At 50.6% G+C, this 21,714-nt stretch overlaps 2 protein-coding genes across 4 annotated transcripts in view; one reads left to right on the top strand and one right to left on the bottom strand.

Annotated features, from left to right (window-relative positions):
* Nucleotides 1-7,942, top strand: part of LRRK1 (leucine rich repeat kinase 1) — a 29,945-nt gene extending 22,003 nt beyond the window's left edge. For all 3 annotated transcript variants that reach the window (XM_078599635.1, XM_078599637.1, XM_078599634.1), the window contains 10 exons: nt 218-445; nt 1,019-1,290; nt 1,680-1,874; nt 2,653-2,804; nt 3,407-3,524; nt 4,314-4,430; nt 4,868-5,431; nt 6,069-6,271; nt 6,510-6,605; nt 7,072-7,942. In XM_078599635.1, the coding sequence (XP_078455761.1) occupies nt 218-445; nt 1,019-1,290; nt 1,680-1,874; nt 2,653-2,804; nt 3,407-3,524; nt 4,314-4,430; nt 4,868-5,431; nt 6,069-6,271; nt 6,510-6,605; nt 7,072-7,249 (2,123 nt within the window). In that variant the 3' untranslated portion in view covers nt 7,250-7,942. The remainder of the gene's footprint in view (nt 1-217; nt 446-1,018; nt 1,291-1,679; nt 1,875-2,652; nt 2,805-3,406; nt 3,525-4,313; nt 4,431-4,867; nt 5,432-6,068; nt 6,272-6,509; nt 6,606-7,071) is intronic.
* A 581-nt stretch (nt 7,943-8,523) lies between these two features.
* Nucleotides 8,524-21,173, bottom strand: LOC144721751 (serine palmitoyltransferase 1-like). Its single transcript, XM_078599642.1, has 15 exons — nt 21,031-21,173; nt 18,385-18,495; nt 17,987-18,081; nt 17,609-17,702; nt 16,363-16,435; nt 15,912-16,044; nt 15,525-15,654; nt 14,815-14,904; nt 14,225-14,332; nt 12,929-13,024; nt 12,258-12,354; nt 11,313-11,367; nt 10,945-11,062; nt 10,001-10,074; nt 8,524-9,703 (listed from the first exon to the last, which is right to left on the bottom strand). The coding sequence occupies exons 1-15, from the start codon at nt 21,082-21,084 to the stop codon at nt 9,607-9,609; spliced, it is 1,425 nt and encodes a 474-aa protein (XP_078455768.1). The 5' UTR covers nt 21,085-21,173; the 3' UTR covers nt 8,524-9,606.
* Nucleotides 21,174-21,714: the final 541 nt, after the last annotated feature.

Raw genomic sequence — 21,714 nt, 5'->3', positions numbered from 1 at the left:
GCCGCTAGACCCCAGCACGCTGCGCGATGGTTCCATCTGTCTCACCGTGTCGGGTGGTGAAGGGGTTTACACGACAAACAAATTCGGCCGGATCGTCACACTTTGTGGCCGAACCCAAATCAATATTCCCGTCTCCTATTTCCTCCCTCCCTCTCGTCCCCCACGACCCTCCGACCTCGTGACCTCGCGACCTCGCGACCTCGCGACCTGCCCGCAGACACGGTGCTGCGGAGGATGCACGCGGGGCACGTGTGGCGCCGCATGGCGGACCTGCGCGTGGAGGCGTGCATGATGCGGACGCTGTCCCACCCGTGCGTGGTGGCACTGCTCGGGGTGAGCGTGCGCCCGCTGGTGCTCGTGCTCGAGCTGGCGCCGCTCGGCAGCCTCAGCGACGTCCTGGAGCGCCACGTCGCCCCGGAGCGCTCGCAGGAGGAGCCTGACGCCGGTATCGTGACGGCCCCCCCCCCCGACACACAACACCCCACACACCCCCACCCCCTCCACACAACACCCCACACACACCCCCACCCCCTCCACACAACACCCCACAGGCCCACACACACCCCACCTCCCCCCCGCCCCGCAATGGCCGTCCGCAGTCGAGAGCATCGCTGTCGCGCTGTGGCGTGGTGTTTGCCGTTGAAGCGTGCCCGGTGTCAGTAAAGTTCTACGAATCAGGTCACAGGAAGACAAAGATCCGCCATATAGTCTGTAACAGACTGTTGGGGAAAGTGCTGTTAGAGAGTCACACTCACGTACACACGCACACACGCACGCGTGCACGCGCGCACACACGCACACACGCACGCGCGCACACACGCACACACGTATACACACACGCATGCACGACTCTAAGATGCACCCCCACCTTCTGGTTTAATAAAGCACGTGGTACTGCGCATTGAGAGCTGGATATATGTGCACACTGTTATATACGAGCAAGGGCTACATTAATTCGATGGCCACGTTTCTGAAGAGGTGTTTAGATTTTTTATCACCCCCGTCCCCTCTCCGGCAGACCCGCTGCCTCTCGGCGTGATTCTCACCCACAAGGTGATCCACCAGATGGGGCTGGCGTTGGCCTACCTGCACCAGCACGGCATGCTGCACTGCGATCTCAAGTCCGACAACGTGCTAGTGTGGTCACTGGACCCGCGTGTCGCCGTCAACGCCAAGCTGGCCGACTACGGCGTCTCGCGCCTCTCCTTCGGCCAGGGCAGCCGGGGCAGCGAGGGCACCCCGGGGTACCAGGCCCCCGAGGTGCGGCCGGGATTCGTGTTCGACGAGCGGGTGAGTGGGGCGCGCGTGGACGTGACATCCCAACGGGGGCCGGGAGGGTCACCGCTGTTGTATGTAAATTAATTGTCATCGAGTTGTCCCGGTGAGGTCGCCTGCATCTCAAAAAGCGATCGGCTCACGTGGGAAAGTGATCGTGTCTCCGATCGCAGTCAGCGCCTCCTCCTGGCAGACAAAGGCTCACTGGCCAGCGCCGAGTTGCCTTGCGCCACAAAGAGACAGCCGCTACTGGGGGTGCCCTTGGAATGTTTGAGGCGAGATGCGATGCGAGCAGCTTTGAGTTGCTTGGGAACGTGCAGACATCACGGCTGTTGTTCTTGTTGTTATGAACCTTGCTGCAACTGCTTTGTCCACTGCGACTCGTTGCTGGCGCGCCGTGCCAGGTGGACGTCTTCTCGTTGGGCATGGTCATCTACGAGCTGCTGTCGGGCCAACGGCCCACGGTGGAGGGGAGGCTGCTGGACGTGGTGAGGAAACTGATAAGAGGCGAGCGGCCCACCATACCGCTCGAGGCCTGGAGGCACGCCCAGCCGCTGGCGGAGATCATGGAGCACTGTTGGAAGACCTGCCCCAAGCAGGTGGGCGGCACGGCCCTCCGGCCGACGGCGTCCCCCGGCGGCGCCCCCTGACGGCTCCGAGTCCTCGCAGTCGCCCGATCCCTGCGCACGCTCGCCAACGCGTTGCGTAGACGTGAAATGAAACCTGCCGGCTTCACAGTGCCGTGAAATGCCGTGACCTCTCCGGAGTGCCTGGTGGTCAAATTCCGAAAGTTCCGAGCGTGCGGTGGGATCTTAGGCAGTAATCTTAAAACAAAAATGTGATTTATTTATGAATCTCTCCGGGAGAGCCTCACCAAGTCTCGCAACACTGTGTCAGGAGGATCACGCATTGGCAGGGACCTACTCACAAGCAGTGTTTTGCCTGTGGGAGAAAACGAGGGGATGACACTCAGAGGTCTCCTGGTCGTTTTCTCCACAATTGCTCGAGGCCCAGCACAGTCGGAGCCTGCGGAACAATGCATCACAGCCCCCTGCCATGACCTCTAGAAACTGGTTGCTTTACCCAGCCGCGTTCACCCAGCGGTGGAGCGGGCGGCTCGCAATCGTCGTGAGTTCTAATCCAGGTTATGGTTGGGGGGGGGGTTGACTCAGCCCATCAGCCCTCTCTCGGTCGATAAAATAGGTACCACTTCACGGGGAAGTCCACAGTGGTTGTCCTATGGATAGACTCACCCCCCACCATAGAAACGTGGAATTTTCATCACCGTCCCAGGGCTGTAAACGCGATCTTCTGGAAGGGCCGCGTTGTTGTTGTTCACGTTCGTGCGGTGTTTGTGTCGCCCGGTTTGCTTCGCAGCGCCCGTCTTCGCACGAGGTCGTGACCTCGCTCTGTGACCCCACGTCAGCGTGCCAGGCCTACAGCGTGGAGTGCGGGCAGCACGACGCGTGCCTGCCCTGCATCGCCTTCCCCCAGCACGCGCTGCTGTGGTACGGCGACGGCATCCTCAGGTTCGCGCTCCACGGCGCCACTGTCGCCACTTCCTCACGGCATGCGCCCTCGCAGCCCTCTCCACGCTCACCGCACTCGCCGCAGCTCACCACGCTCGCTACCCTCATTGTGCTCACCACGCTCGCCACCCTCATCGTGCTCGCCGCGCTCGCCGCTGCTCCCCGGTGTCGCCGTCGTGGACGCCGAATGCGTCGCTGGTCGAGAGCCGGTGGCGGCCGAGACTGGCGATAAGCAAACCCAGACGAGCGGCACTCCCTCACCTCAGTGGGCCGCAAGCTTGACGTCGTGCCGAGCCCACTCATCGTGACCCCCCTCATCGTGACCCCGCTCATCATGACCCCACTCATCGTGACCCCGCTCATCGTGACCCCCTCATCGTGACCCCACTCATCGTGACCCCCCTCATCGTGACCCCGCTCATCGTGACCCCGCTCATCGTGACCCCGCTCATCGTGACCCCGCTCATCGTGACCCCGCTCATCGTGAGCCCCCTCATCGTGACCCCGCTCATCGTGACCCCGCTCATCGTGACCCCGCTCATCGTGACCCCGCTCATCGTGAGCCCCCTCATCGTGACCCCCCTCATCGTGACCCCACGCAGGAGGTACAGCGTGCTGACCGTGCCCAGTGGCCACATGCAGACCAAGCACCTGCCCTGCCCTGGCGGAAAGGTCGTGTGTCTGACCAAGGTCGGGTCTACCGTGTGGATCGCCACGCAGGTAGTAACGAGCGCCACGCTCCACGCGCTTGCCTCATCGACGCAGAGGGCCTCGCGTCACACCTCATTTCGAAAATTTGAAGGGCACCCCCAGTGGCAGCTGTCCCTGCGTGACACAAAGAGACTCTGCACCTGGCCTGTAAGTGGGCATTGGTCTTCTAGTAGGGGATGACGATTGCTATGTGTAGTCACCAATTGAGTAGCTTATCACTTTAGGAATTTGGGTTGTGTATTCTTTTGCAGACTATTAACACATGTTTGAAATACCCTTTAAAATACAGACTCCTGATCATTGTCACGATACAGGACATTGGGCCATGTGTTGATGTCTTCAGAGTTGTGTAGAATGCCATCCCAGCCGTGTTGGGCTCAACAACACGGGCACCCACTCGCGATGTCACTGGCTTTGGAGAAGAGATACATTTTACATCGTAGGTTGTAATATCCCGAGAGAAAGTTGCAACCTAACAATTTGGCCGGGTGCTGTTTTGCTATCAAAGCAATCTCATTCCAGGGTAGTGTGGCCGTCAAAATCTGCTTCGACGAATACAAAAAACCGAGGACTTCACCTTTCACATCGTGGCGACCAACCACCTTGCCGTGTGCCAGGCCCGTCCCAACCTCAGCGTGGATTGCATCTGAGCCTCCACATTTCAAAATACAAATCTTTGTTGGAATTTGCAGAACCCAATTTAAAGACCGAAAAAGTTTGTGTGCCGTGCTGGTCTTCACAGGTGCTCGCTGTTAAGCCTATCGGGGAGGACCTTTGTCTTTGTGTGTGTGGAAGCAGGATCTGAAGATAGAGATTTACGTTCTCAGGGAGATGTGCCCTCTCTGCGTGCCGGACAAAATCATACCGGTCCCTTCCCAAGTAACCTGTCTGCTGACGATTCCTTCACACACTCCTGTAAGTGTGGCTCAGCACAGTCATGACCTGGTGGATAGCCAAGCACAGGGTTGCCACGATATAATTTCTCTCAAAATTATGTTAATTGAACACGATACGACGATTAATGAGATGTCAGTTTCCCTTCAACGTTGTTTCATCGTATTTCACAATTTTATTGACTCGTGTTGCGCTTTGCTGGACTTGAAGTACGAAGGAAGACCGCACAGCTTGCCAGAAATCTTCTGTAAAATGTTACTTTACCATACATGACGTCAGTGAACCATTGAATGGGTTTTAAGACTTTTTTTGTCGAACTTTCATTACTATTGTGAACCTTAAATATAATTGTGGGCCTTAGTGAGGCTTTCCTGGGTAAACGAGCGTAGCGGTAAGACGGAGGTAAGACGGAGCGTGACCGGTGGAGGCGACTGGAGCTGCCCGCGTGTCCGCCGCAGGACGAGTGCGACGTCCTGGCGGGGCTGGAAGACGGAAACGTGGCGGTGTTTCTCAACAAGCCGAGCTCCCCCAGCCTGGAGCCCACGCTCTACCTGTGCCCCGCGTACGCCAACCTGCACGTGTTCGGCGTGAGCGAGTGGGACTCGCGGCAGGCCGTCACGGCCGTCAGGGCCATCGTGTCCGTGCGCGATGGGAAGGAGCTGTGGTTCGGCAACGGCCCGGCCGTCGTCATCGCGGAGCGGGAAGGTTTCCGAATCGCGCGTCGATTGGAGATGTTCTCGGCGGTCACCGTCCCCCCGTCGCGCGTGGCGGCCCTGGTCGTGACCTCATCCTCCCGCGGCGGCGACCCCGCGGCCTCCGCGGAGACGGTTTGGGCCCTGGACGACGTGAGCAACGCGCTGGTGGCGTGCGACGCCGAGTCGTACTCGCTGCTGGCTCGCTACCCGCTGAACGCCAGCGTCGCCCGTGGCGACGCGCTCTCGCTCGCCGGATACGCCGCTCGCGCCCGGACGCGCGAGGAGAGGAGACGGCTACACATTACGCCCGTGGGCAAAGGCCTTCAGGTGACGCCCATGTCCTCAGCGTGTTTCTTTGAGATTAAAGTTGTGGTCTTCTTCATGGCCGGGTGGTTGTCATGTGGTTTAGAGCAAACGAGATTGACTCCAACCGGCACGCGCAGTTACGAGGTGAAGATGTCTCTGTTCACATGAGGGTTTTCTGCCAGTATAACTGGCTGTAGAATGCATGTTTTATTTAATACAATAGTCCTCATTGTAATGTTTTTTTTTTACAAATGTTAACTAAATGTTTTCTTGTAATTGAATGAAGTGTTTGTGTTTTTTTCAGTGGTGGATAATTTGTAGTTATTTTGTTATAATTTTGAAAGCGACTCTTTATAAACCATGCTCCTCCATTGCATCCTGCAATGCATCTTGGGTTTTATTTGCACACACCTCCTGTGGATTGTCCCATTAAAATGAAGATTCTTGATTATCCAATCCAGATTTCCACTTCACGAAACATGACTGAACCTGATCACACTTGACATTTAAATGATCCGTTTATTATGTTTTACATGGAAAAGTACAGCATCTATAGTATGCGAATTCAGCGTGTCGATTTCATTCCCAGTTGTTTGCTGGGACAGCGTATGGATGTTTGCTCGACACCGCCAATGTTTCTCTTCTGCACCCACTGTAGATTTTTGTCGACGGCTCCTCCGATGACGAAGAATCGCAGGCAGCAAACGGCCGCCAGGAACGGGCGCCGGAGTCTCCGTCGCTCGGTGACAACAAAGGCGACTCCGTCGAGCAGCAGCGCGGCGCGGAACTCGACAGAGAGACGCTGGATGACCTGCGCGCAGTGGATTTGATATCCGTCCGGGACTGCCTGTGGGTGCCAAGGTACGCGGGCGTCGGGTCCGTGCGGGTGCGGTGTTTCTCGGTGACCCGTGGCACTGCGAGGCAGAGGTCACCCGTGCCCTGTGCTTGAACAGTACCGAGTGAGAAGGCGGCAGCCGAAGCCCGCGTGCGAACGGGTGGCTCGGCCCGCAGCACTCGGCCGGCTCCGTTGGGGGCCTGGGTTCGAATCCTGGTTCCAGCCGCTCGTGATCGATCCTCTGTACGCTCCCCCTCTCGCCAGGCGTGGCGGAGACATCCTGGTGATTCACGTGAATCGGGAGGAGGCTCGGGCTCGAGTCATCGCCGTGATGAAGGGGAAGGTGCCCGGCCACTATAGGTATTGGGGCTGCTCGCACCTTGACCACACACGACGGGCTTCATGCGAGACTACATTTGCCTCGGGTGAAGTGGAGCTGCTGCTGCTTTGTCCCTGTTGCACACACGCGTACGAAGTGGCAGCGTACACAGCCCGTTGTGTGCACTCTAACAATGAACCTGCTCATTCCATAACCACACCGTTGCAATGTCTCTTTTCAATAAGATGCCGCACTGCAACATGGTTACCCAGAATGTATCAGCAACTTTTGATACTTTTACTTTGAATACAAACCAGTTGATAGCAAATACATTGACTGATGAATGTACTGCATTTGCATAATGTAAAATTGCACTCTTTGCACCTAACCGGTAAAACTGTTAGAACCTTGACTGGGTGAAATTGGAGCTCACCGCCGTGTACGTGGAATGTTATTCATTTTCCTGTAACAAAACCCCGTGAATGTCATTCGGTTTCCATTGTACAGGAAGATCGTGTCTGCAGGCCCTGCTGGGGACGACGCCATTGTCTGTTGCCATGGAGACGGAGCAGGACAGTTGGCCGTGTCCGTCTGGAGGAAGTGGCTGACCGCCGACTTCACAGACTTCTACAGTTTCCAAGACAACCTACGAAGCTTGATCCGCCAATCAAAGTTCTCAAGATGATGGTCGAATGCAGGACCAAGTCTCAACAACGTCACTCGTCCTCTCTCTGCCAGCACGAGCGCTCGCCACGGGGCTGCTTCCGTCAAGGGAACGTGCGCGGGCAGGGGGAGGTTTGTGGCTGGGAAGCTTCGCACGCGAAGAGCCAAAAGTGGAGGGCGTGGTGTTGGCGGGAGGGATACGATGGTTGTGTGCGCGTGAGAATGAGATCATAGCACTCGTGGCGAGCGAGATTGCCATGTCTGGGGCTTCAAAAAACCAGGAGGACCTCATCATGGGAAGAATCTCTCCGCGCGGGAAGAGAACTACATACACATCAATGCATTGCCCTGTGTGGTTTATTCTGAATGCAACTGGCAGAAACAAACTGGAATGTTAATGTCCCAGGAAGACTTAACAGACTGCCCAGGACAGCTACCTCAACAAAGAGAAAGTCCTGGGAAAACCAGGACATAGATGGCGACCCGAGCAGCGAGCGTGGAGGAAAACTACGCCACGAGTGATGTGCTGCCTGTACGCGAGTTTGGCTTGGATAGTCAGCTGCAGTTGTGATGCCCAGAGTAGAGGGCATGGGGGAGAATTTGGGAGGCCTGTATCCCTAGCGTTTGTACACTTTTTGTATTTTGGGGAGGCCTTCATATAAACGTTTATTCAAGTTTCAAAATGTTACTGTATTAAAAGCATTCTACATGGAAATGTCTCCTGTAAGGATCTTCTCAAAGGGTTAGGCCTGGGTTTCCCAAACCCCGGGTCCTCACAATCCACCACCACGCTCCGTCATTCTGCCTTTATCCATTTACTCTTCCCATTCAAATACAAACTCGTTCAGGGCTACACGTGCCCACTGATTGCTACACGCCTTGTGATGCAGAGCAATTACCGATGTCTGCGGCAGGAGCCAATTCAAATCGAGACCTGTGCGCGTACTCCTTCCACGTGATGCAGACACCGTTCATTGCTTAGCGGGTCTTGTGTTTAATACTTATCGGGTGCGTGCATCATGGAACAAGTTAATTGGAATGCGAAGCATAATTTGGTAAATGGGGGAAGACGGGCGTGGACTGGAGTTGGGAAACCCTAGGCGAGGTGGAGGTGACGCGGTTAAACACAGAGGGGGGCAGGGGCACGCTACGCGAGAGTGGGAAGAGGTGTGGGTCCGGGGAAAGTTCAGATGTCACTCTCGACTCGCGTCGGCCGTAGAGAGGAATCGAAGTCAAGTAGCCAGGTTCACAGCGGAATAAAGGGCACGCAATGTGAAAGTAATTAGGATAATGGAGTAAGGCGGAAAGACATGTTTATTTCATTGATCTTACGATGTTTAATTACGTTGTGTGTGCACATGATGCAATTAGTGCTAAAAGTGAATGTTAAATATTGCAACAAAGCCAAGTCCTTCAGCTGTGCAGCTGTTGCATCACTAAAGTGTCACAAGCTTAAAACAGCAATGACGTGCTGAACCATCCACACAGCCGAGTGACGGGACTGCAGCTGAGCATTCCACAGCACCGGTAACAAATACAAGTTGTGGTGGACAGAACTCATGCAAGTTGTACTCAAACTAGAGTTTATTGTTAATTTAACATGAAACTTAAAATATAAATGTTCTTTACTTTGGGTCATAATCCATATTTTCAGTGATAAAAAAATCACAAGCATTAAACCGGCTGAACGGTAACCGGCGCACTCTCCCACGTACACCAGGCCGGCCCTCTGCCCACGGCAACGAATTTACTTGCCGAGCACTCCCCTGTCCAATCTACAGCTCGGGACAGCTTTTCAACACGATTATCAGATGTGCAGCTTTGTACGTCACCTAAACTTTCAACGTGTATCTGCTGCACTTACAACTAAGGTCCGTTATGTTCGTGCCGAGTTGATGGAATGGAGTTGTGATAAAGTATTACTTTAAACCGTCTGCCTTAATGCACACGATGAACACGAGTATAAAAGTTATCAGAAGTGACACCTTCCGTGTGAACAACCTGAACAATTCTCCCACACGCATGCCATCAGCTGGGATTCCTCGTGACCTCCCGAATCTTCCCATTGACACGATTGGCAGCGCTGAACACTCACAAGACCTACACGGTAATGCCATTACGACAAAAAGTGAAAAATAAAAGGACACAAGCCTCTTGCTTTTGTGTGCGATCAATGTTTCAAAGCAATCACAGGCAAGTGTGCAAAACCCCATGCCTTGATTTGTGTTTTAGTTCCTTCTGAGCGTTACCCCCCTAACCTAATGCCCAAAAGTCCTCATTTGGCAATAGAAAAGCAAATCAGTGCTCCCTGTACTTAAATTACACGATTGTCATTCAGTTAAAAATAACTGCGCCTCTTCTTTCGCCGTTGGTCCTCCTTCAAGCCGCGAGCACGCGCCCTGCTGCCCCTCGTATCACCCGGGCCGCCATCTCCAGCTCCTCAAGTGTCAGCTCCACGCTCACCACCACTCTCAGACTGACACACGGACACGCACACACACTGCATTAGCACACACGCAGGAACATTCGTGCACATACAAAGCACGCACTACAGCATTCGCATGATCGAGGTGAATATCCTTGCATGCACACACGCGGCGCAATATCGCGCACGCAGGAATGTGCACAAACGCAAGCACGCATAACTGCGTTTGCTCGCATTCGCATGACTAACACATATAGAACACGAAGGGGAAATGGTCGTCGCCCTTGCATGAACAGCAAAATTGTGAACTGGAATATTCTCTCCTGGCCCTGTGTAGTATGTTGTTACCTTGGAGGGAGTGTGAATTTCTCTTCTTTCTCCAGGTATTGTGCTTGTGTCAAAGCAACCCCATCCTCCAGGCACTGGAGGACAAGAGGGAAATGCTGAAAGCCAACACCAATGGACACACACAACTACAACAATAATGATTACATTCGAAAAGTGAATGTTTTCAGGAGAGGAGTGCAGAATGTTAGAACTTATCATAAGCAGTTTATGATCCAACATATCTTGGAATCCACTTTTATCTCTCAGACACCAGTAGATAGAAGCAATTCCGATTATGAGAAAAGAAAACTTTAAAAATTCTCATGATGTGGATTTTTGATGGGGGGAAAAGCCCAGAAGCTGGCAGAACTGTCGAAAAGAAAATGGTCTCCTACACGCAGAAAAACATTTTTCCCTCTCACTTTCCAAACATGAACCAGAATCTGCGAGCACGCAAGCTGAAGGCGTTGGAGATAGGGTCTACAAACACAAACGACACTTGGGATATTTTGGGGTGGCTCCATTGAAGAACGTACGCTAAGTTAAAAAGAGACATCGCAAAATAGAGAAACTGGTTCAGAACAAGAGTTCCTTTGTACATAAGCGACAAGAAATGGAAGATGTCAGTGAAGGGGCCAGCAAGGAATTCTATTATTGAAAGAGGAAATGATGGTGTAATGTGGAGGGGCATCGGCATTAGCTGTGACATCTTGATCTGTATTCATCGAATCATCACAGTAATTATCCAGATGCGACGCCCAGCCATCGTATATTTACAATTAACGTTGGCATATTCTAGCAGGTGCATATATTATACCGTGCACACTTCTGAGATTTCTAAGCAAGCAAACTGGTTTAAGCTGCTAACTACCATGAGCGCAACACGGAATACATCTGGTCGAGTTGAATAATCGTACATACAACACCGACGAGCACACAGGTATTCACACGTGACGGGGACTCACCAGCTCTGCGATCCTCTGTAGGGTGCGTTTGTCCTTATCCCGGGATCTCGACGGCTCGGCCAGGCGCAGGTGGGTGGCAGGGGAGAGGGACTCGCCGCACAGCAGCAGCCCCGGCACGCTGCGCGCAACGTGCAAGCACGGCACACCACGTCAACACGCGTGCGAGCGCCACAGCGGCAAACAACATGCGTGGCGGCACGAGCACGTGCACGCACACGCAAAAGCCTCGCCACGTTGTGAACGTGACGCAGAGCAGGACGGTGCTTGGGAACACGGGAAGGCGTGGTGCATAACATGAGAGATATCAGTGCTCGGGGTGGGGTGGAGTGTATTGTTACGAGCCAACTGTGGTGCCTTGCATTACTCACTCCTGCAGTGCTCTGTGCATGTGCTTGCTTCTCTTGCGTAATTCGCCAAAAATATCTAGAAAATAAAACGCACCACCAAAAATGTTACAGACTATGAAAAGCACCACATACATTTAACATCTAGAGATGACATGCAAAGCGCCAACCTACAATCGCCACTCATACGTGGTTATTTCTAGATTGCACGTTTCAGGATTTGAGCACAAATAAGGACCACAAAGTAATATCAAGACTGGTAAACCAGTGGGTGTTGACTAATTCTACACCGAGATCCCCGCCTATTGTAATTAAATTGCCAGAGGCTATTTACAACATATTGATTATATACCGTCTATACACATAGAAGCACTTGGAGAACGGCAGTGGTCTAATTTCAAATAATTTCTATGGTTGTTTATATCCCATTATGTATGTAAAAATTGTATTGATGGTTCCAGCACTTTAAGACCTGCACTCGTATATTGCCCATGCAGTGTATATAATGCCAGCCACAAGGTTTAGGCAAAATTGGGAATAACGTTTTAAATCCAGCAGTAATTACGACATAAATAGTATTAATAACTGTGCATCTGAAGCACGTATTACCTACCAATGAACACTGGGGCACTGGGGTGTGTGGGAACAGGAGTTACGGAGTAAAACGAAGACAAGAAACTCCCAAGAGCTTACCCGTCAACCCCTAATCAGTGCCTGCCTTATTACAGACCAATTCAGACCTTATTGGTCACCCCGTGCCCTTATAAACCTCAACGTTCGATCACAAAGGAGAAACACCAACAAATAGACATGTTTTTTTGCGCGTATTGAAATGGCTGTACGCCGTATGGACCTGAAAACTAAATTTCTCTGCACAAGAATACGGGTAAACCGTGTGGGTTGACAGCTATGCAGCAAAAGGCAAACGCTTCGGGGGCAGCGTGCCGCACCGCACGCCGCACGCCCCACCTGGGCACTCCTCGACGATGGAGAGGGCCTCCATGGCCGCGGCCGCGAGCAGCGGTGGCAGCGACGCCGAGAAGCAGTAGCCCTGGCCCGACAGTCGCTGGGAGAGAGGGCAATGCCACACACACTCTCTTAACGAACAGCAGTCAACAATAACAAATACGCAACGCACCCATGATCGACGCTTTAGAGAAATCTCTTAACACGGCAGCAAAATTAAATATTAGGTCGAGCACGATTAATACAATGCCTTGTACCTGCCACGTATAATGAAGATTAATCAAGACCTTACATGTTTTAATGAACAGGGTTTTACTATAATTTGTCAAATTATATGGTTAACTACCTCAAACTTTTTTTTGTACAGTCAATTAAAACAGAAGAGCATGTCTTAATTGTTTAAACATGACTTAGCACCGATGTGGCAAGAGCTACAGTACATGACCAGACTGCCAAACCTTATTTGGGCTTTAGTTGCAAGGTCATTTTCTCACTGACAATAATACAGTCTCCAATGACAGACTAACTGAAAGGTCAAACTCATCACTGAAATCCAGTCACCCACCTTGTACTCATTTCAATCACCAACAGTTAAAAGTTTTGAGCAACAATAACATTTAATGGCAAATCGATCGTCACCCCCTCAATGGCACACGCTGAAGTAGAAGCATTACCTGATGATCAATCACAAAGGAGCGCCCACAGCAGAAGCCTCCGATCGAGGCCAGGGCATTCTCCATGTTGGCACTGATGAGGTCGATGTCATCGATCTGAAGCGTGCACACAGATGAGCAAACACACCGGAAAAGTTAAACGAGACTGGCTGGGAAAGAAAAGACGGAGAAACAAATATAAGAAAAACATTTGACAGGCGCACACAAATAAGGTAAGAGATTAGAAGCAAAAAAAAAGAATGCTCAAGATGTACATTTTTATAGACAAATACAATGATCCCCAGTATAGCCTGCAACAGACGTTTGGGGCAAGTGCTGTCGCTGAGCACTGATGAAGGCTGGCACAGCACGGAAGGGGGTGAGTGGCCAGCATCACATCCGGCTGCCTTCGTTTTTACACACTGCATCAGGCACTCACTTAAGACTGAGTTGACTCAGCGGATGACCAGGACCAGTTCAAATATTCACACTGTTATCGGTCGTGAGCAGGAACCGAACTTGGGTGGCTGGGTTTATAGCACAATGCAATAACCACTACACTACCGCTCCCCACAATTTTCTATCTAAAGACACCAACAGACTCTACTGTGATAGACACAACCCACTCTACATTATGTGGTAAAAAACAGTACTTTTCATATAAAAAGCACATTTTATACATAAGCCAACGTTTATCCATACCAAGGTGTTCCAATCAGAGACTTTCAATCATTTTGTAACCATTGCCAATGTGATCGCAGTAAAATCTGCACAGAGAATGGACCCTGGTAATCACCATTAGCAATCGTCTGTCCACGACTCGTATGTGATGTCTCATGTGTGGGGCTTCACCGGATGAGTCTCTCGTTACAATAGCATGACCTGCAAGGAGGTAAAAATTCTAAATGTAGGGAACTCGGCCAAGATAGTCAATTCAAAGGCATGCTAAAAATATGAAATTAACACTCCGAGTACATAATAATAATAACCACTCACAGCTGTAAACGGTCACATTGATTCCTTCCACCGCACGAGGCTGTCGAGTGGCGTTTGCTGCTCTCCTGATCGCTTTGACTATTGCATTGAGACCGAGACGGAAATCTCCTCGCTCAGGCGGCAGCTCTCCACTCCGGGCTACGTCACCCGTAGTTCATTTCTACTGCTTTGTCATGGCAGCCAAGGGATGGGACGAGTCCGAGGTGAACGTCCACCGAGGAGATGGAGCGGCGAGATTGGTTAACGTGCCAGAACTGGATGCAGTCCCGCATCCCCTTCCCCAACGCCCACCTTGATCTCCCCCCTCCCCCGCTCACTCACGTTGACCCCGAAGTGCTCGGTGACTCCGCGGCCCGTCTCCCCCAGCACACCGAAGGAGAGGCTCTCCTCGAGGAAGATCCGCACCTTGTACTGGTACTTGAGCCGCACCTGCACAGCCAAGCGCAGAGCAGGTGTGCAGCGTCACGTGCACACACAACGCACAGAGTGCAGCAACAGTATACTATTAAACATGTACCACAAACAAGCGGGCAACATTTCAAAAGCATGCACATTAAAGCATGTACTCATGACAAATGATCAACTGACTTGTATGAAAGATTTCCAAATCCTGGGACAGTAGGTTCAATTGTCAGGTGGCTCAGCGGTAGAGCGAGCCGCTCGCAATCACAAGGATGGGAGTTCAAATCCCGGTTGGGGGGCCAACTCAACCCTCCATCACTCCGGGGTCAGTAAAGCGAGTACCACTTTGGAATGTGGAATTTCCACCACGAGTTCAGGGCTGTAAACGGGAGATGCGGACCGCCTCAACGCCCGTTCTGAGCCAGCCGTCAATGCGACTCGTTGACTAAACAGTGAAGGGTTTGGAGTAAGTGCCGACGGTGGACAGGGGTGGCAGGCCCAGGGCTCACCAGGTCGGGCAGTGGACACACGTCCCCCGTGTTGGTGTACAGCCCCTCCACCACCAGGAAGCGCCGCACCACACTCGCCTTCTTCGGGTTCTGTAAGCGCACGCGATCGTCCGTGCAAACATTCGTCAATCTTATTTTTGGATTAATGATTTTGGTTGGAATCTCTCTCCGTAAGTGAAAGGAAAGTGTTGATGTGTGGGTCGTGATTGTTTTCATCAATGGTTTTAATTCGGTTGCAGTTTGAATTGACCGTTATTTTAATTGCATGGCAGTAGGATCAGTGACGGATCATTTTTATTGAGATCTCACTCCTTACCGAGGGACCTCCATGGATCACGTCAGCTCTTGTAGCAACCGAGTATACATTCTCAAAAGAGATTAGCAGACAATGTCTCCTTTACATATCCATCTCTCCACGTAAAAAAGAACAGCGTTTCTTACACCAGCCATCAGCTGCACGGCCCTTCTGGGAGGTCGCTCTGCCTAAATACTTTTATTTCTTACATGGAGGGATGGATAGGTGAAGGGGAAATATTGCCTGCTTAAATATTTTGTTACTTATATTCTCCACAATGACTTGAATTATTATTTTGAGTTTTGTACCATTTGTGCGTGCTAGATGCACAAACGTGGTGCACGTCACATGCACGTGTGTATAACATGGAGCCCTAAGTGCTCGCGGTGCAAGCGTGGGCTTGCTGGTAGCCTGCCTTGCGGTCCTCTTGCTGCTGCTGCTGAAGCAGCCTCTCCAAGTCGGCCACGTCGTTGTGTCGGAAATATATCACGTTGCTGCGGGATGCCTGAAGGCCCTTTTGTATGGCAAAGCACACCGCTTCATCCCTGCAAACAAACACGCACGCACACGCGTGCGAGCAATCGCAACATGTGTAAGTAAACACATACACAAACGCAAGCATACACAGCACGTACTTAAAGGTACATACTATATATATATACACACATAATAGGTTTACGTATTTTTCTGTAAAGATAGCTTGACCTGTTTAAAATGGCACTGGAGATCTGAAACAGTCCCGTAAGCATTGCTGCAAAGTGTCTGCTCTTAACCATGAAAATGGACCAAAGCTCCAACTCACACGTATATGATGTCCCCGCGTTTGGAGTATGCAGGGATGGCACTGGCAATGGTGGAGAAGCCGTACGCGTAGATGATGGCTTCCTCGCAGCGCATGAACCGGGCGATCTGCTCCTCCAACTCGAGGTGCACATCTGTGAACCACAGGACCAGCAAACTCAACGCCCGAAGATGCCCTCATTTCTCAATTGCTCGACACTGCAGTTATACTCTTTCATTATTCTTGCACTTTTGATTAGACTTGTACCTTATAATAGAATCACATTTAAATACTGCACACTAATTTATATTACATACATGATATATATATAAAAAAAGCATGCTCTGAATGTAAATTATCCCACATTACACGAAATCCAGTCTCCTCACAATACTCTCCTATATAGCAGCAACACTCAATGAACATATAGAGAACACAATGAGCACTTGCACCTAAACACTACACCACCTACCAAAGGTGCCGTAAAACCCACGAGGCCCACATGTCCCCACACCATATTTCGCCAGAGACTCAAGTGCCACTTTCTGCACGCAAACATGCAACAACCACACAACGGGCACATTAGACATGCATTGCACGCCATGAACAGAACATAGATTGCATGCGGAGAGAAGTGACACCATGGGCCAGATTTCAGTTCTGAGTGGGACCCAATCTGCAATTCTGTATCAACTCAAGTCATGACACAACACTGTGCAGATGTGACATCTTATGCCTTGCGAATATAAACACAACAGAGATAAGGCAAAGAAACCCCCGTGTCCATATGATAGCACTGGATAAACAACAATGTAGACTGCTTTTTTTCTTATTCCTTTATGATGGAGGAATAGTGAGTCAAATTAAGTCATTTACTGCATCGTATGTATGTGTGTAGTACTGACATCAGCCAAGCTGGAGAGCCGATGTTTAATACGGAAGGCCTACAGACCACTTGAGCATTTGAGTTAGAAGAAATTATTAGGAAAATCATCCCTCCTGCTACACACTTCTTCTTCTGTATTATCTCAAACAAGGGTGCTGCTGTGTTTTCTAAAGAGTGTTCACCAACTCTAGATGACCTTGGGAAATGGGAGCAGAAGTGGTGAAGTTGTTAGTGCACTGCTCTGTGAACCCGGCCATCTCAATTCAAAGGCACTTTAAAGCTCTGGGCTCCTCCGTTATTCCCTTCTGGAATGTATATTTCTATCGCTTGTCATTTCTCAATCACATTTGTAATCTTCAATATATTTCATATATTCAGTTGTTTCTGCACTTCCTCTTCTTTTTCGACCCAGGTCACTCACAGTTTCCACTTTCTCTTCTAACATCCTGGAGTCATGCAAGCAGAGAAAGTGGTAACATCCAAAACCATCGGGATTTAATTGGACTCTGAAAAAATACAGCTGGAAATACACATACAGGAAACTCATCGCATATTCAATCAACAAGTGCCAGAAACTCACGCTACCAATGAAGCAAATCATTTGGTAACATTGCATTGGCAGTGGTGCACAAGCACATATACCAACAAAACTCAACACATTTGACATATCCATTTCTGGTGAGAAGGGACATTACCCAAAATGTTACCTGTTATAAACTCTTGCTTTCAAAGCAGTGTCATTGACGAATGTGTTGAGGTTGTTTTGTTACTCATTGCCAAGCGTGCGGAACAGCCAGCCTAGTGTGTGGTGGGATGGGTGTATGCTTGTCACCTTGACTCTCTTGTTGCTTAGGAGTCCAAGGAAGTTGAAGGAGGCCAAGTTAATGCACTCTTTGTCATTTACCACAATTTTCTTTCCTGGCTCCCTGCACACAACCACGGAGGAAAATTCCGAAGCTGTACGTCAAATTTGGATAATGGTCACTGAAGCTGATAATCACAAAACGTGTGAAATGTCAAGTTGTCTGTTGTTGACTGGTAGGTAAGTGCATATCAGCATTACACGCAGACATACAAACAGTGTACAAGCACGACGAAATATATCTGTACATAAATTTAGTGTTGAAAAGCTACAAAAATGGGAATGTGCTAATAATCTCACAATATGCTATTCACAGTGTCATTAGTGCCATGTGTGTGGAGAGCCTACCCTGACACAATAGAGTAGTGGAGTGCAGGGTGGTCCTGAGGCACAGGTGGCACCAATGGATCCGGCGTCCATTCCTCTATTAGCTCCTCTTTTTCCTAATGTACAAGCACACACATTGCAAAGGTATAACTTCGAAATATTCCTGATATAAACAATATCGATAATGCTTTACTTATAAGGGGAAGGATTCACAATTCATGAAGGTCGGTAATGAAAACAGTGATTCAGAATCACCTGCCAATTAACACCTGATTATAAAAACTATGCATATGAATTCTGTAATGCTTTCAATGTGCATGGTGGAATGAGCAGTATACAATGATGCAGTGTGACGTGTGGTAGTGCAACGTGGTGCCAAAAACGCAGTGTGGTGCAGCGCAGGGGGGTATGCGCGTCACCTTGTCAGTGAGGTCTGAGCGCTCCAGCACACGGTAGGACTTCGAGAAGAAGAGCAGACGCACGATGCACAAGATGAGCAGCGCTTCCAGCAGCAGGTGGTACGCTGGCGCCTGCGAAACACACACACACACGTGATCTTGTGAGAACACATATATACAGCAATACCCCAATTTTCGTCTCCCCCTTTTGCGTTGTTTCGCAAATACGTTGTACCACAACCTGATTTAAGTCGCCTCAACCCATCCTTATGTTGCTGACGGCATCGTCCGTCCCTTCTCGAATCCGCCGCCTCACCAACCCTGTAAATCGCTTTTATTTGCGTCGTTTTGATATTCGTGGTTGTACCTTTCAGGTATGGATCCCCGATGTAAACTGGGGTATTACTGTACTCAGAACCAATTCTTATACATGACTTATACGTAACTATTTATGTTTGGAATAATGCCTTACATTTATAAAGCAAAAACATGACACTATTTTAAACAAGAGGAGTGAAATTGTAATGCTATTCTTGTGAAAAAATTGTATGTGGTCGACCACACGGGCTTGTAAACTCATTGCTACACGAAACCAGCGAGTCATGCACAACAACCTACTGACGCATGCGAAGCCCACGCAATGAGCCTAACAATGTAAAACAATGAACCTTGACTTTGCAGTTGCTAAGCAGAGGCCGAGGCCTATCATGCGAAGTAGCAGTAGCAACAAAAATAACTACAGCCAGAGAACTATACGGGGTGTTTAATTTGTTATTGTACAACCTCATGAAATGCATTATTTTGTATATTAGCTCTGCTCTCACAATATTTATATTAAGGCGGCATACGTGGCATTTACACACATCTGCATACGATTACATTTTATTTATAATATACTTGAGTAAATATGGAATGCAATTGTTTACGTAAGCATAATTTTTTACAAATATTTTTTTAATTCAAGATTTGTTTTATGCTAGTCAGTATCCGCTCATGTGAAACTGTCGTTCTGTAAATTCTAAATGGCCCATCTCAGAAAGTGGGGACGGACCTGACACAACCCACACATTTTATTTTATTATTTCCCTTCTACGTGACTTTGCCGAAAGAACCAAGAATATGAACCCACACATTGCTGTAGCTCGACCGAGCGCAATAGACGCGAGGCTGGAAAGACTGCTACTGCAAGATGATGTGAGGTTGATGATGTGAGGTTGATGATGTGAGGTCTGCCAACTTTAAAGACGAAAAAACAAACACCTCTTGTGTGTCTCCGACGCGAGTTGTACGTTTTGTTCGCGAAGCATGATGAGCTACATGACATCGAACCGTGGACGTTGGGCAACACTGCAATGTCATTTCTGGTCTGTGAATGTCACTAGAGACGTCGCTGAAGCGTGCTCCGTAAAATCACTTTAAAGTCTTCTTCCGAAAACGAAATTTACAAATCGTGTCGGGTAATGGGTGACATAGCCTGCGTGTGTAGCGACGAGAGCCACTGTGGATGGTATATTAGGTGGGCTGCGTCTTTGAATGATGAAGTGAGCCTGGTGTGAGCCACTGATGTACTGTAGTATGAATGAAGTGATGTTGGTGTGAGCGACTGATGAGGCTCAGGCTGGCGTGAGCCACTGGTGAGGTGAGGTTGGTGTGGGCCACTGGTGAGGTGAGGTTGGTGTGGGCTACTGATGAAATGAGGTTGGTGTGAGCCACTGGTGAGGTGAGGATGTTGAGGTTGGTGTGGGCTACTGATGAAGTGAGGATGTTGAGGTTGGTGTGGGCTATTGGTGAGGTGAGGATGTTGAGGTTGGTGTGGGCTACTGATGAAGTGAGAATGTTGAGGTTGGTGTGAGCCACTGGTGAGGTGAGAATGTTGAGGTTGGTGTGGGCTACTGATGAAGTGAGAATGTTGAGGTTGGTGTGAGCCACTGGTGAGGTGAGAATGTTGAGGTTGGTGTGGGCTACTGATGAAGTGAGGTTGTTGAGGTTGGTGTGGGCCACTGATGAAGTGAGAATGTTGAGGTTGGTGTGGGCCACTGGTGAGGTGAGAATGTTGAGGCTGGCGAGTCGCCGACTCATTAATGACGCCACCCAAGCCCCACCCGAGCTGGGTGCCCCGGGCAGTCAGACGCGAGTTGACGCGCTTCGCGCACTGGATCCCAAGTTCGGACTCCTTCCGGCACACTGTTCACTTATCGATGTCACGGCGCTGCGATTTCAGGAATTTTTTAAAAACCGCCGGCGCAGAGACGTAACCAGAGCCCAAGACTAAGCATGAGAGAACATACGGAGCTGAATGCCATTATCCGCACGATTCCGAGGGCTCGAACCGGGGACGTTTCGGTTCGAGGGGACGAGAGTCTCGAATGGAGGCGCAGCCAAGGAACGGGTCAGGGGGGAAGTCCACCGAGACGGAGCAAAGAGAAGCGTCCGTGTCGAGGTCGGGGCGGTGTGGGGGAGCCTTCACCCCCCGGCAGTGGACTCATCGTGCCCGATGCTGATGAAGCTCATCGCCGTGACTTTAGAAGTCATTCATTTCCTATTCACGAATAAAGCCTCCCACTGGCGCGCGAGCCTCGACCAGTCGGAGGCGTGGGCGAGTGGGGGAGCGAGCGAGTGTGAGGGAGCGAGTGTGAGGGAGCCTGCTGCAGGCTGCTGGAGCCTCACCTCGTACAGAGCCTGCGCCATCTCCACCAGCACCCACTGCTGCCCCGCCGCCATCTTCCTGCCTCCTTCTCCTCCCGGCGCGCACCGCGGCCTCGGCGACCAGGCGGAAGCGGTGACGTCACGCGGCCACTCGGTGACGTCACGCGAAGCGATGACGCGGTGAGGTCACGAGAGTCGAAGACGCGGTGACGTCACGCGTTGTTTGGATTTTTTTGTAATGTTGGTGACACAGGTCACCGTTGCGAACGAATCTCTGTCCTGGTCTCTTGAGCTCTCACCGGGCTCAGCAAACTAAACACGAACTCCTCCTTCAATAGGGAAGCCAAGCGCGCTGACTCCCACACGCTATTCTATTCTTGTGTATGATAGCAATGGGTTCAGCAGCTCAATGCCAATGTCTCGGTCTGCTGGCCACGAGGAGAGGGCTGCAAAAGAGAGCTCGTGTGGTGTTGCTGATCCTCCTGCAAGATGCGTAGACTTCAGTGGTTTATATGGTTCACAGCTTGGGTTGTAGGACCACAATTGCACTACGTACTGTGGCTTGTCTTTCTTTTAATGTTTTGAGATGTGCGCATCGGTCGGCATATAGACGATCTGCTGCGGTTGATGTTCCAGAGCAGTTCCGTCGAGGAATGTCAAAGTCAGGAAGCGTACGATGCGTGCGTCTAGAACAGGGTCCGGAGC

Source organism: Lampetra planeri, chromosome 12, assembly GCF_965212315.1.
Source record: "Lampetra planeri chromosome 12, kcLamPlan1.2.h2, whole genome shotgun sequence".
NCBI lineage: Eukaryota > Metazoa > Chordata > Hyperoartia > Petromyzontiformes > Petromyzontidae > Lampetra > Lampetra planeri.
Note: the sequence above shows the minus strand (reverse complement) of the source record. Positions and strands in the feature narration are given on the sequence as shown.

What these genes read in the sequence shown, in the direction of transcription:
- LOC144721751 (XM_078599642.1), bottom strand. Translation starts at nt 21,084, where the DNA reads ATGGCGGCGGGGCAGCAGTGGGTGCTGGTGGAGATGGCGCAGGCTCTG. An exon ending in TAAGCAACAAGAGAGTCAAG is followed by an intron (nt 16,436 to 17,608) that starts GTGACAAGCATA and finishes GTTTGCGTGCAG; the next exon opens with AAAGTGGCACTTGAGTCTCT. An exon ending in TGTGTCCACTGCCCGACCTG is followed by an intron (nt 14,333 to 14,814) that starts GTGAGCCCTGGG and finishes TTGGCTGTGCAG; the next exon opens with GTGCGGCTCAAGTACCAGTA.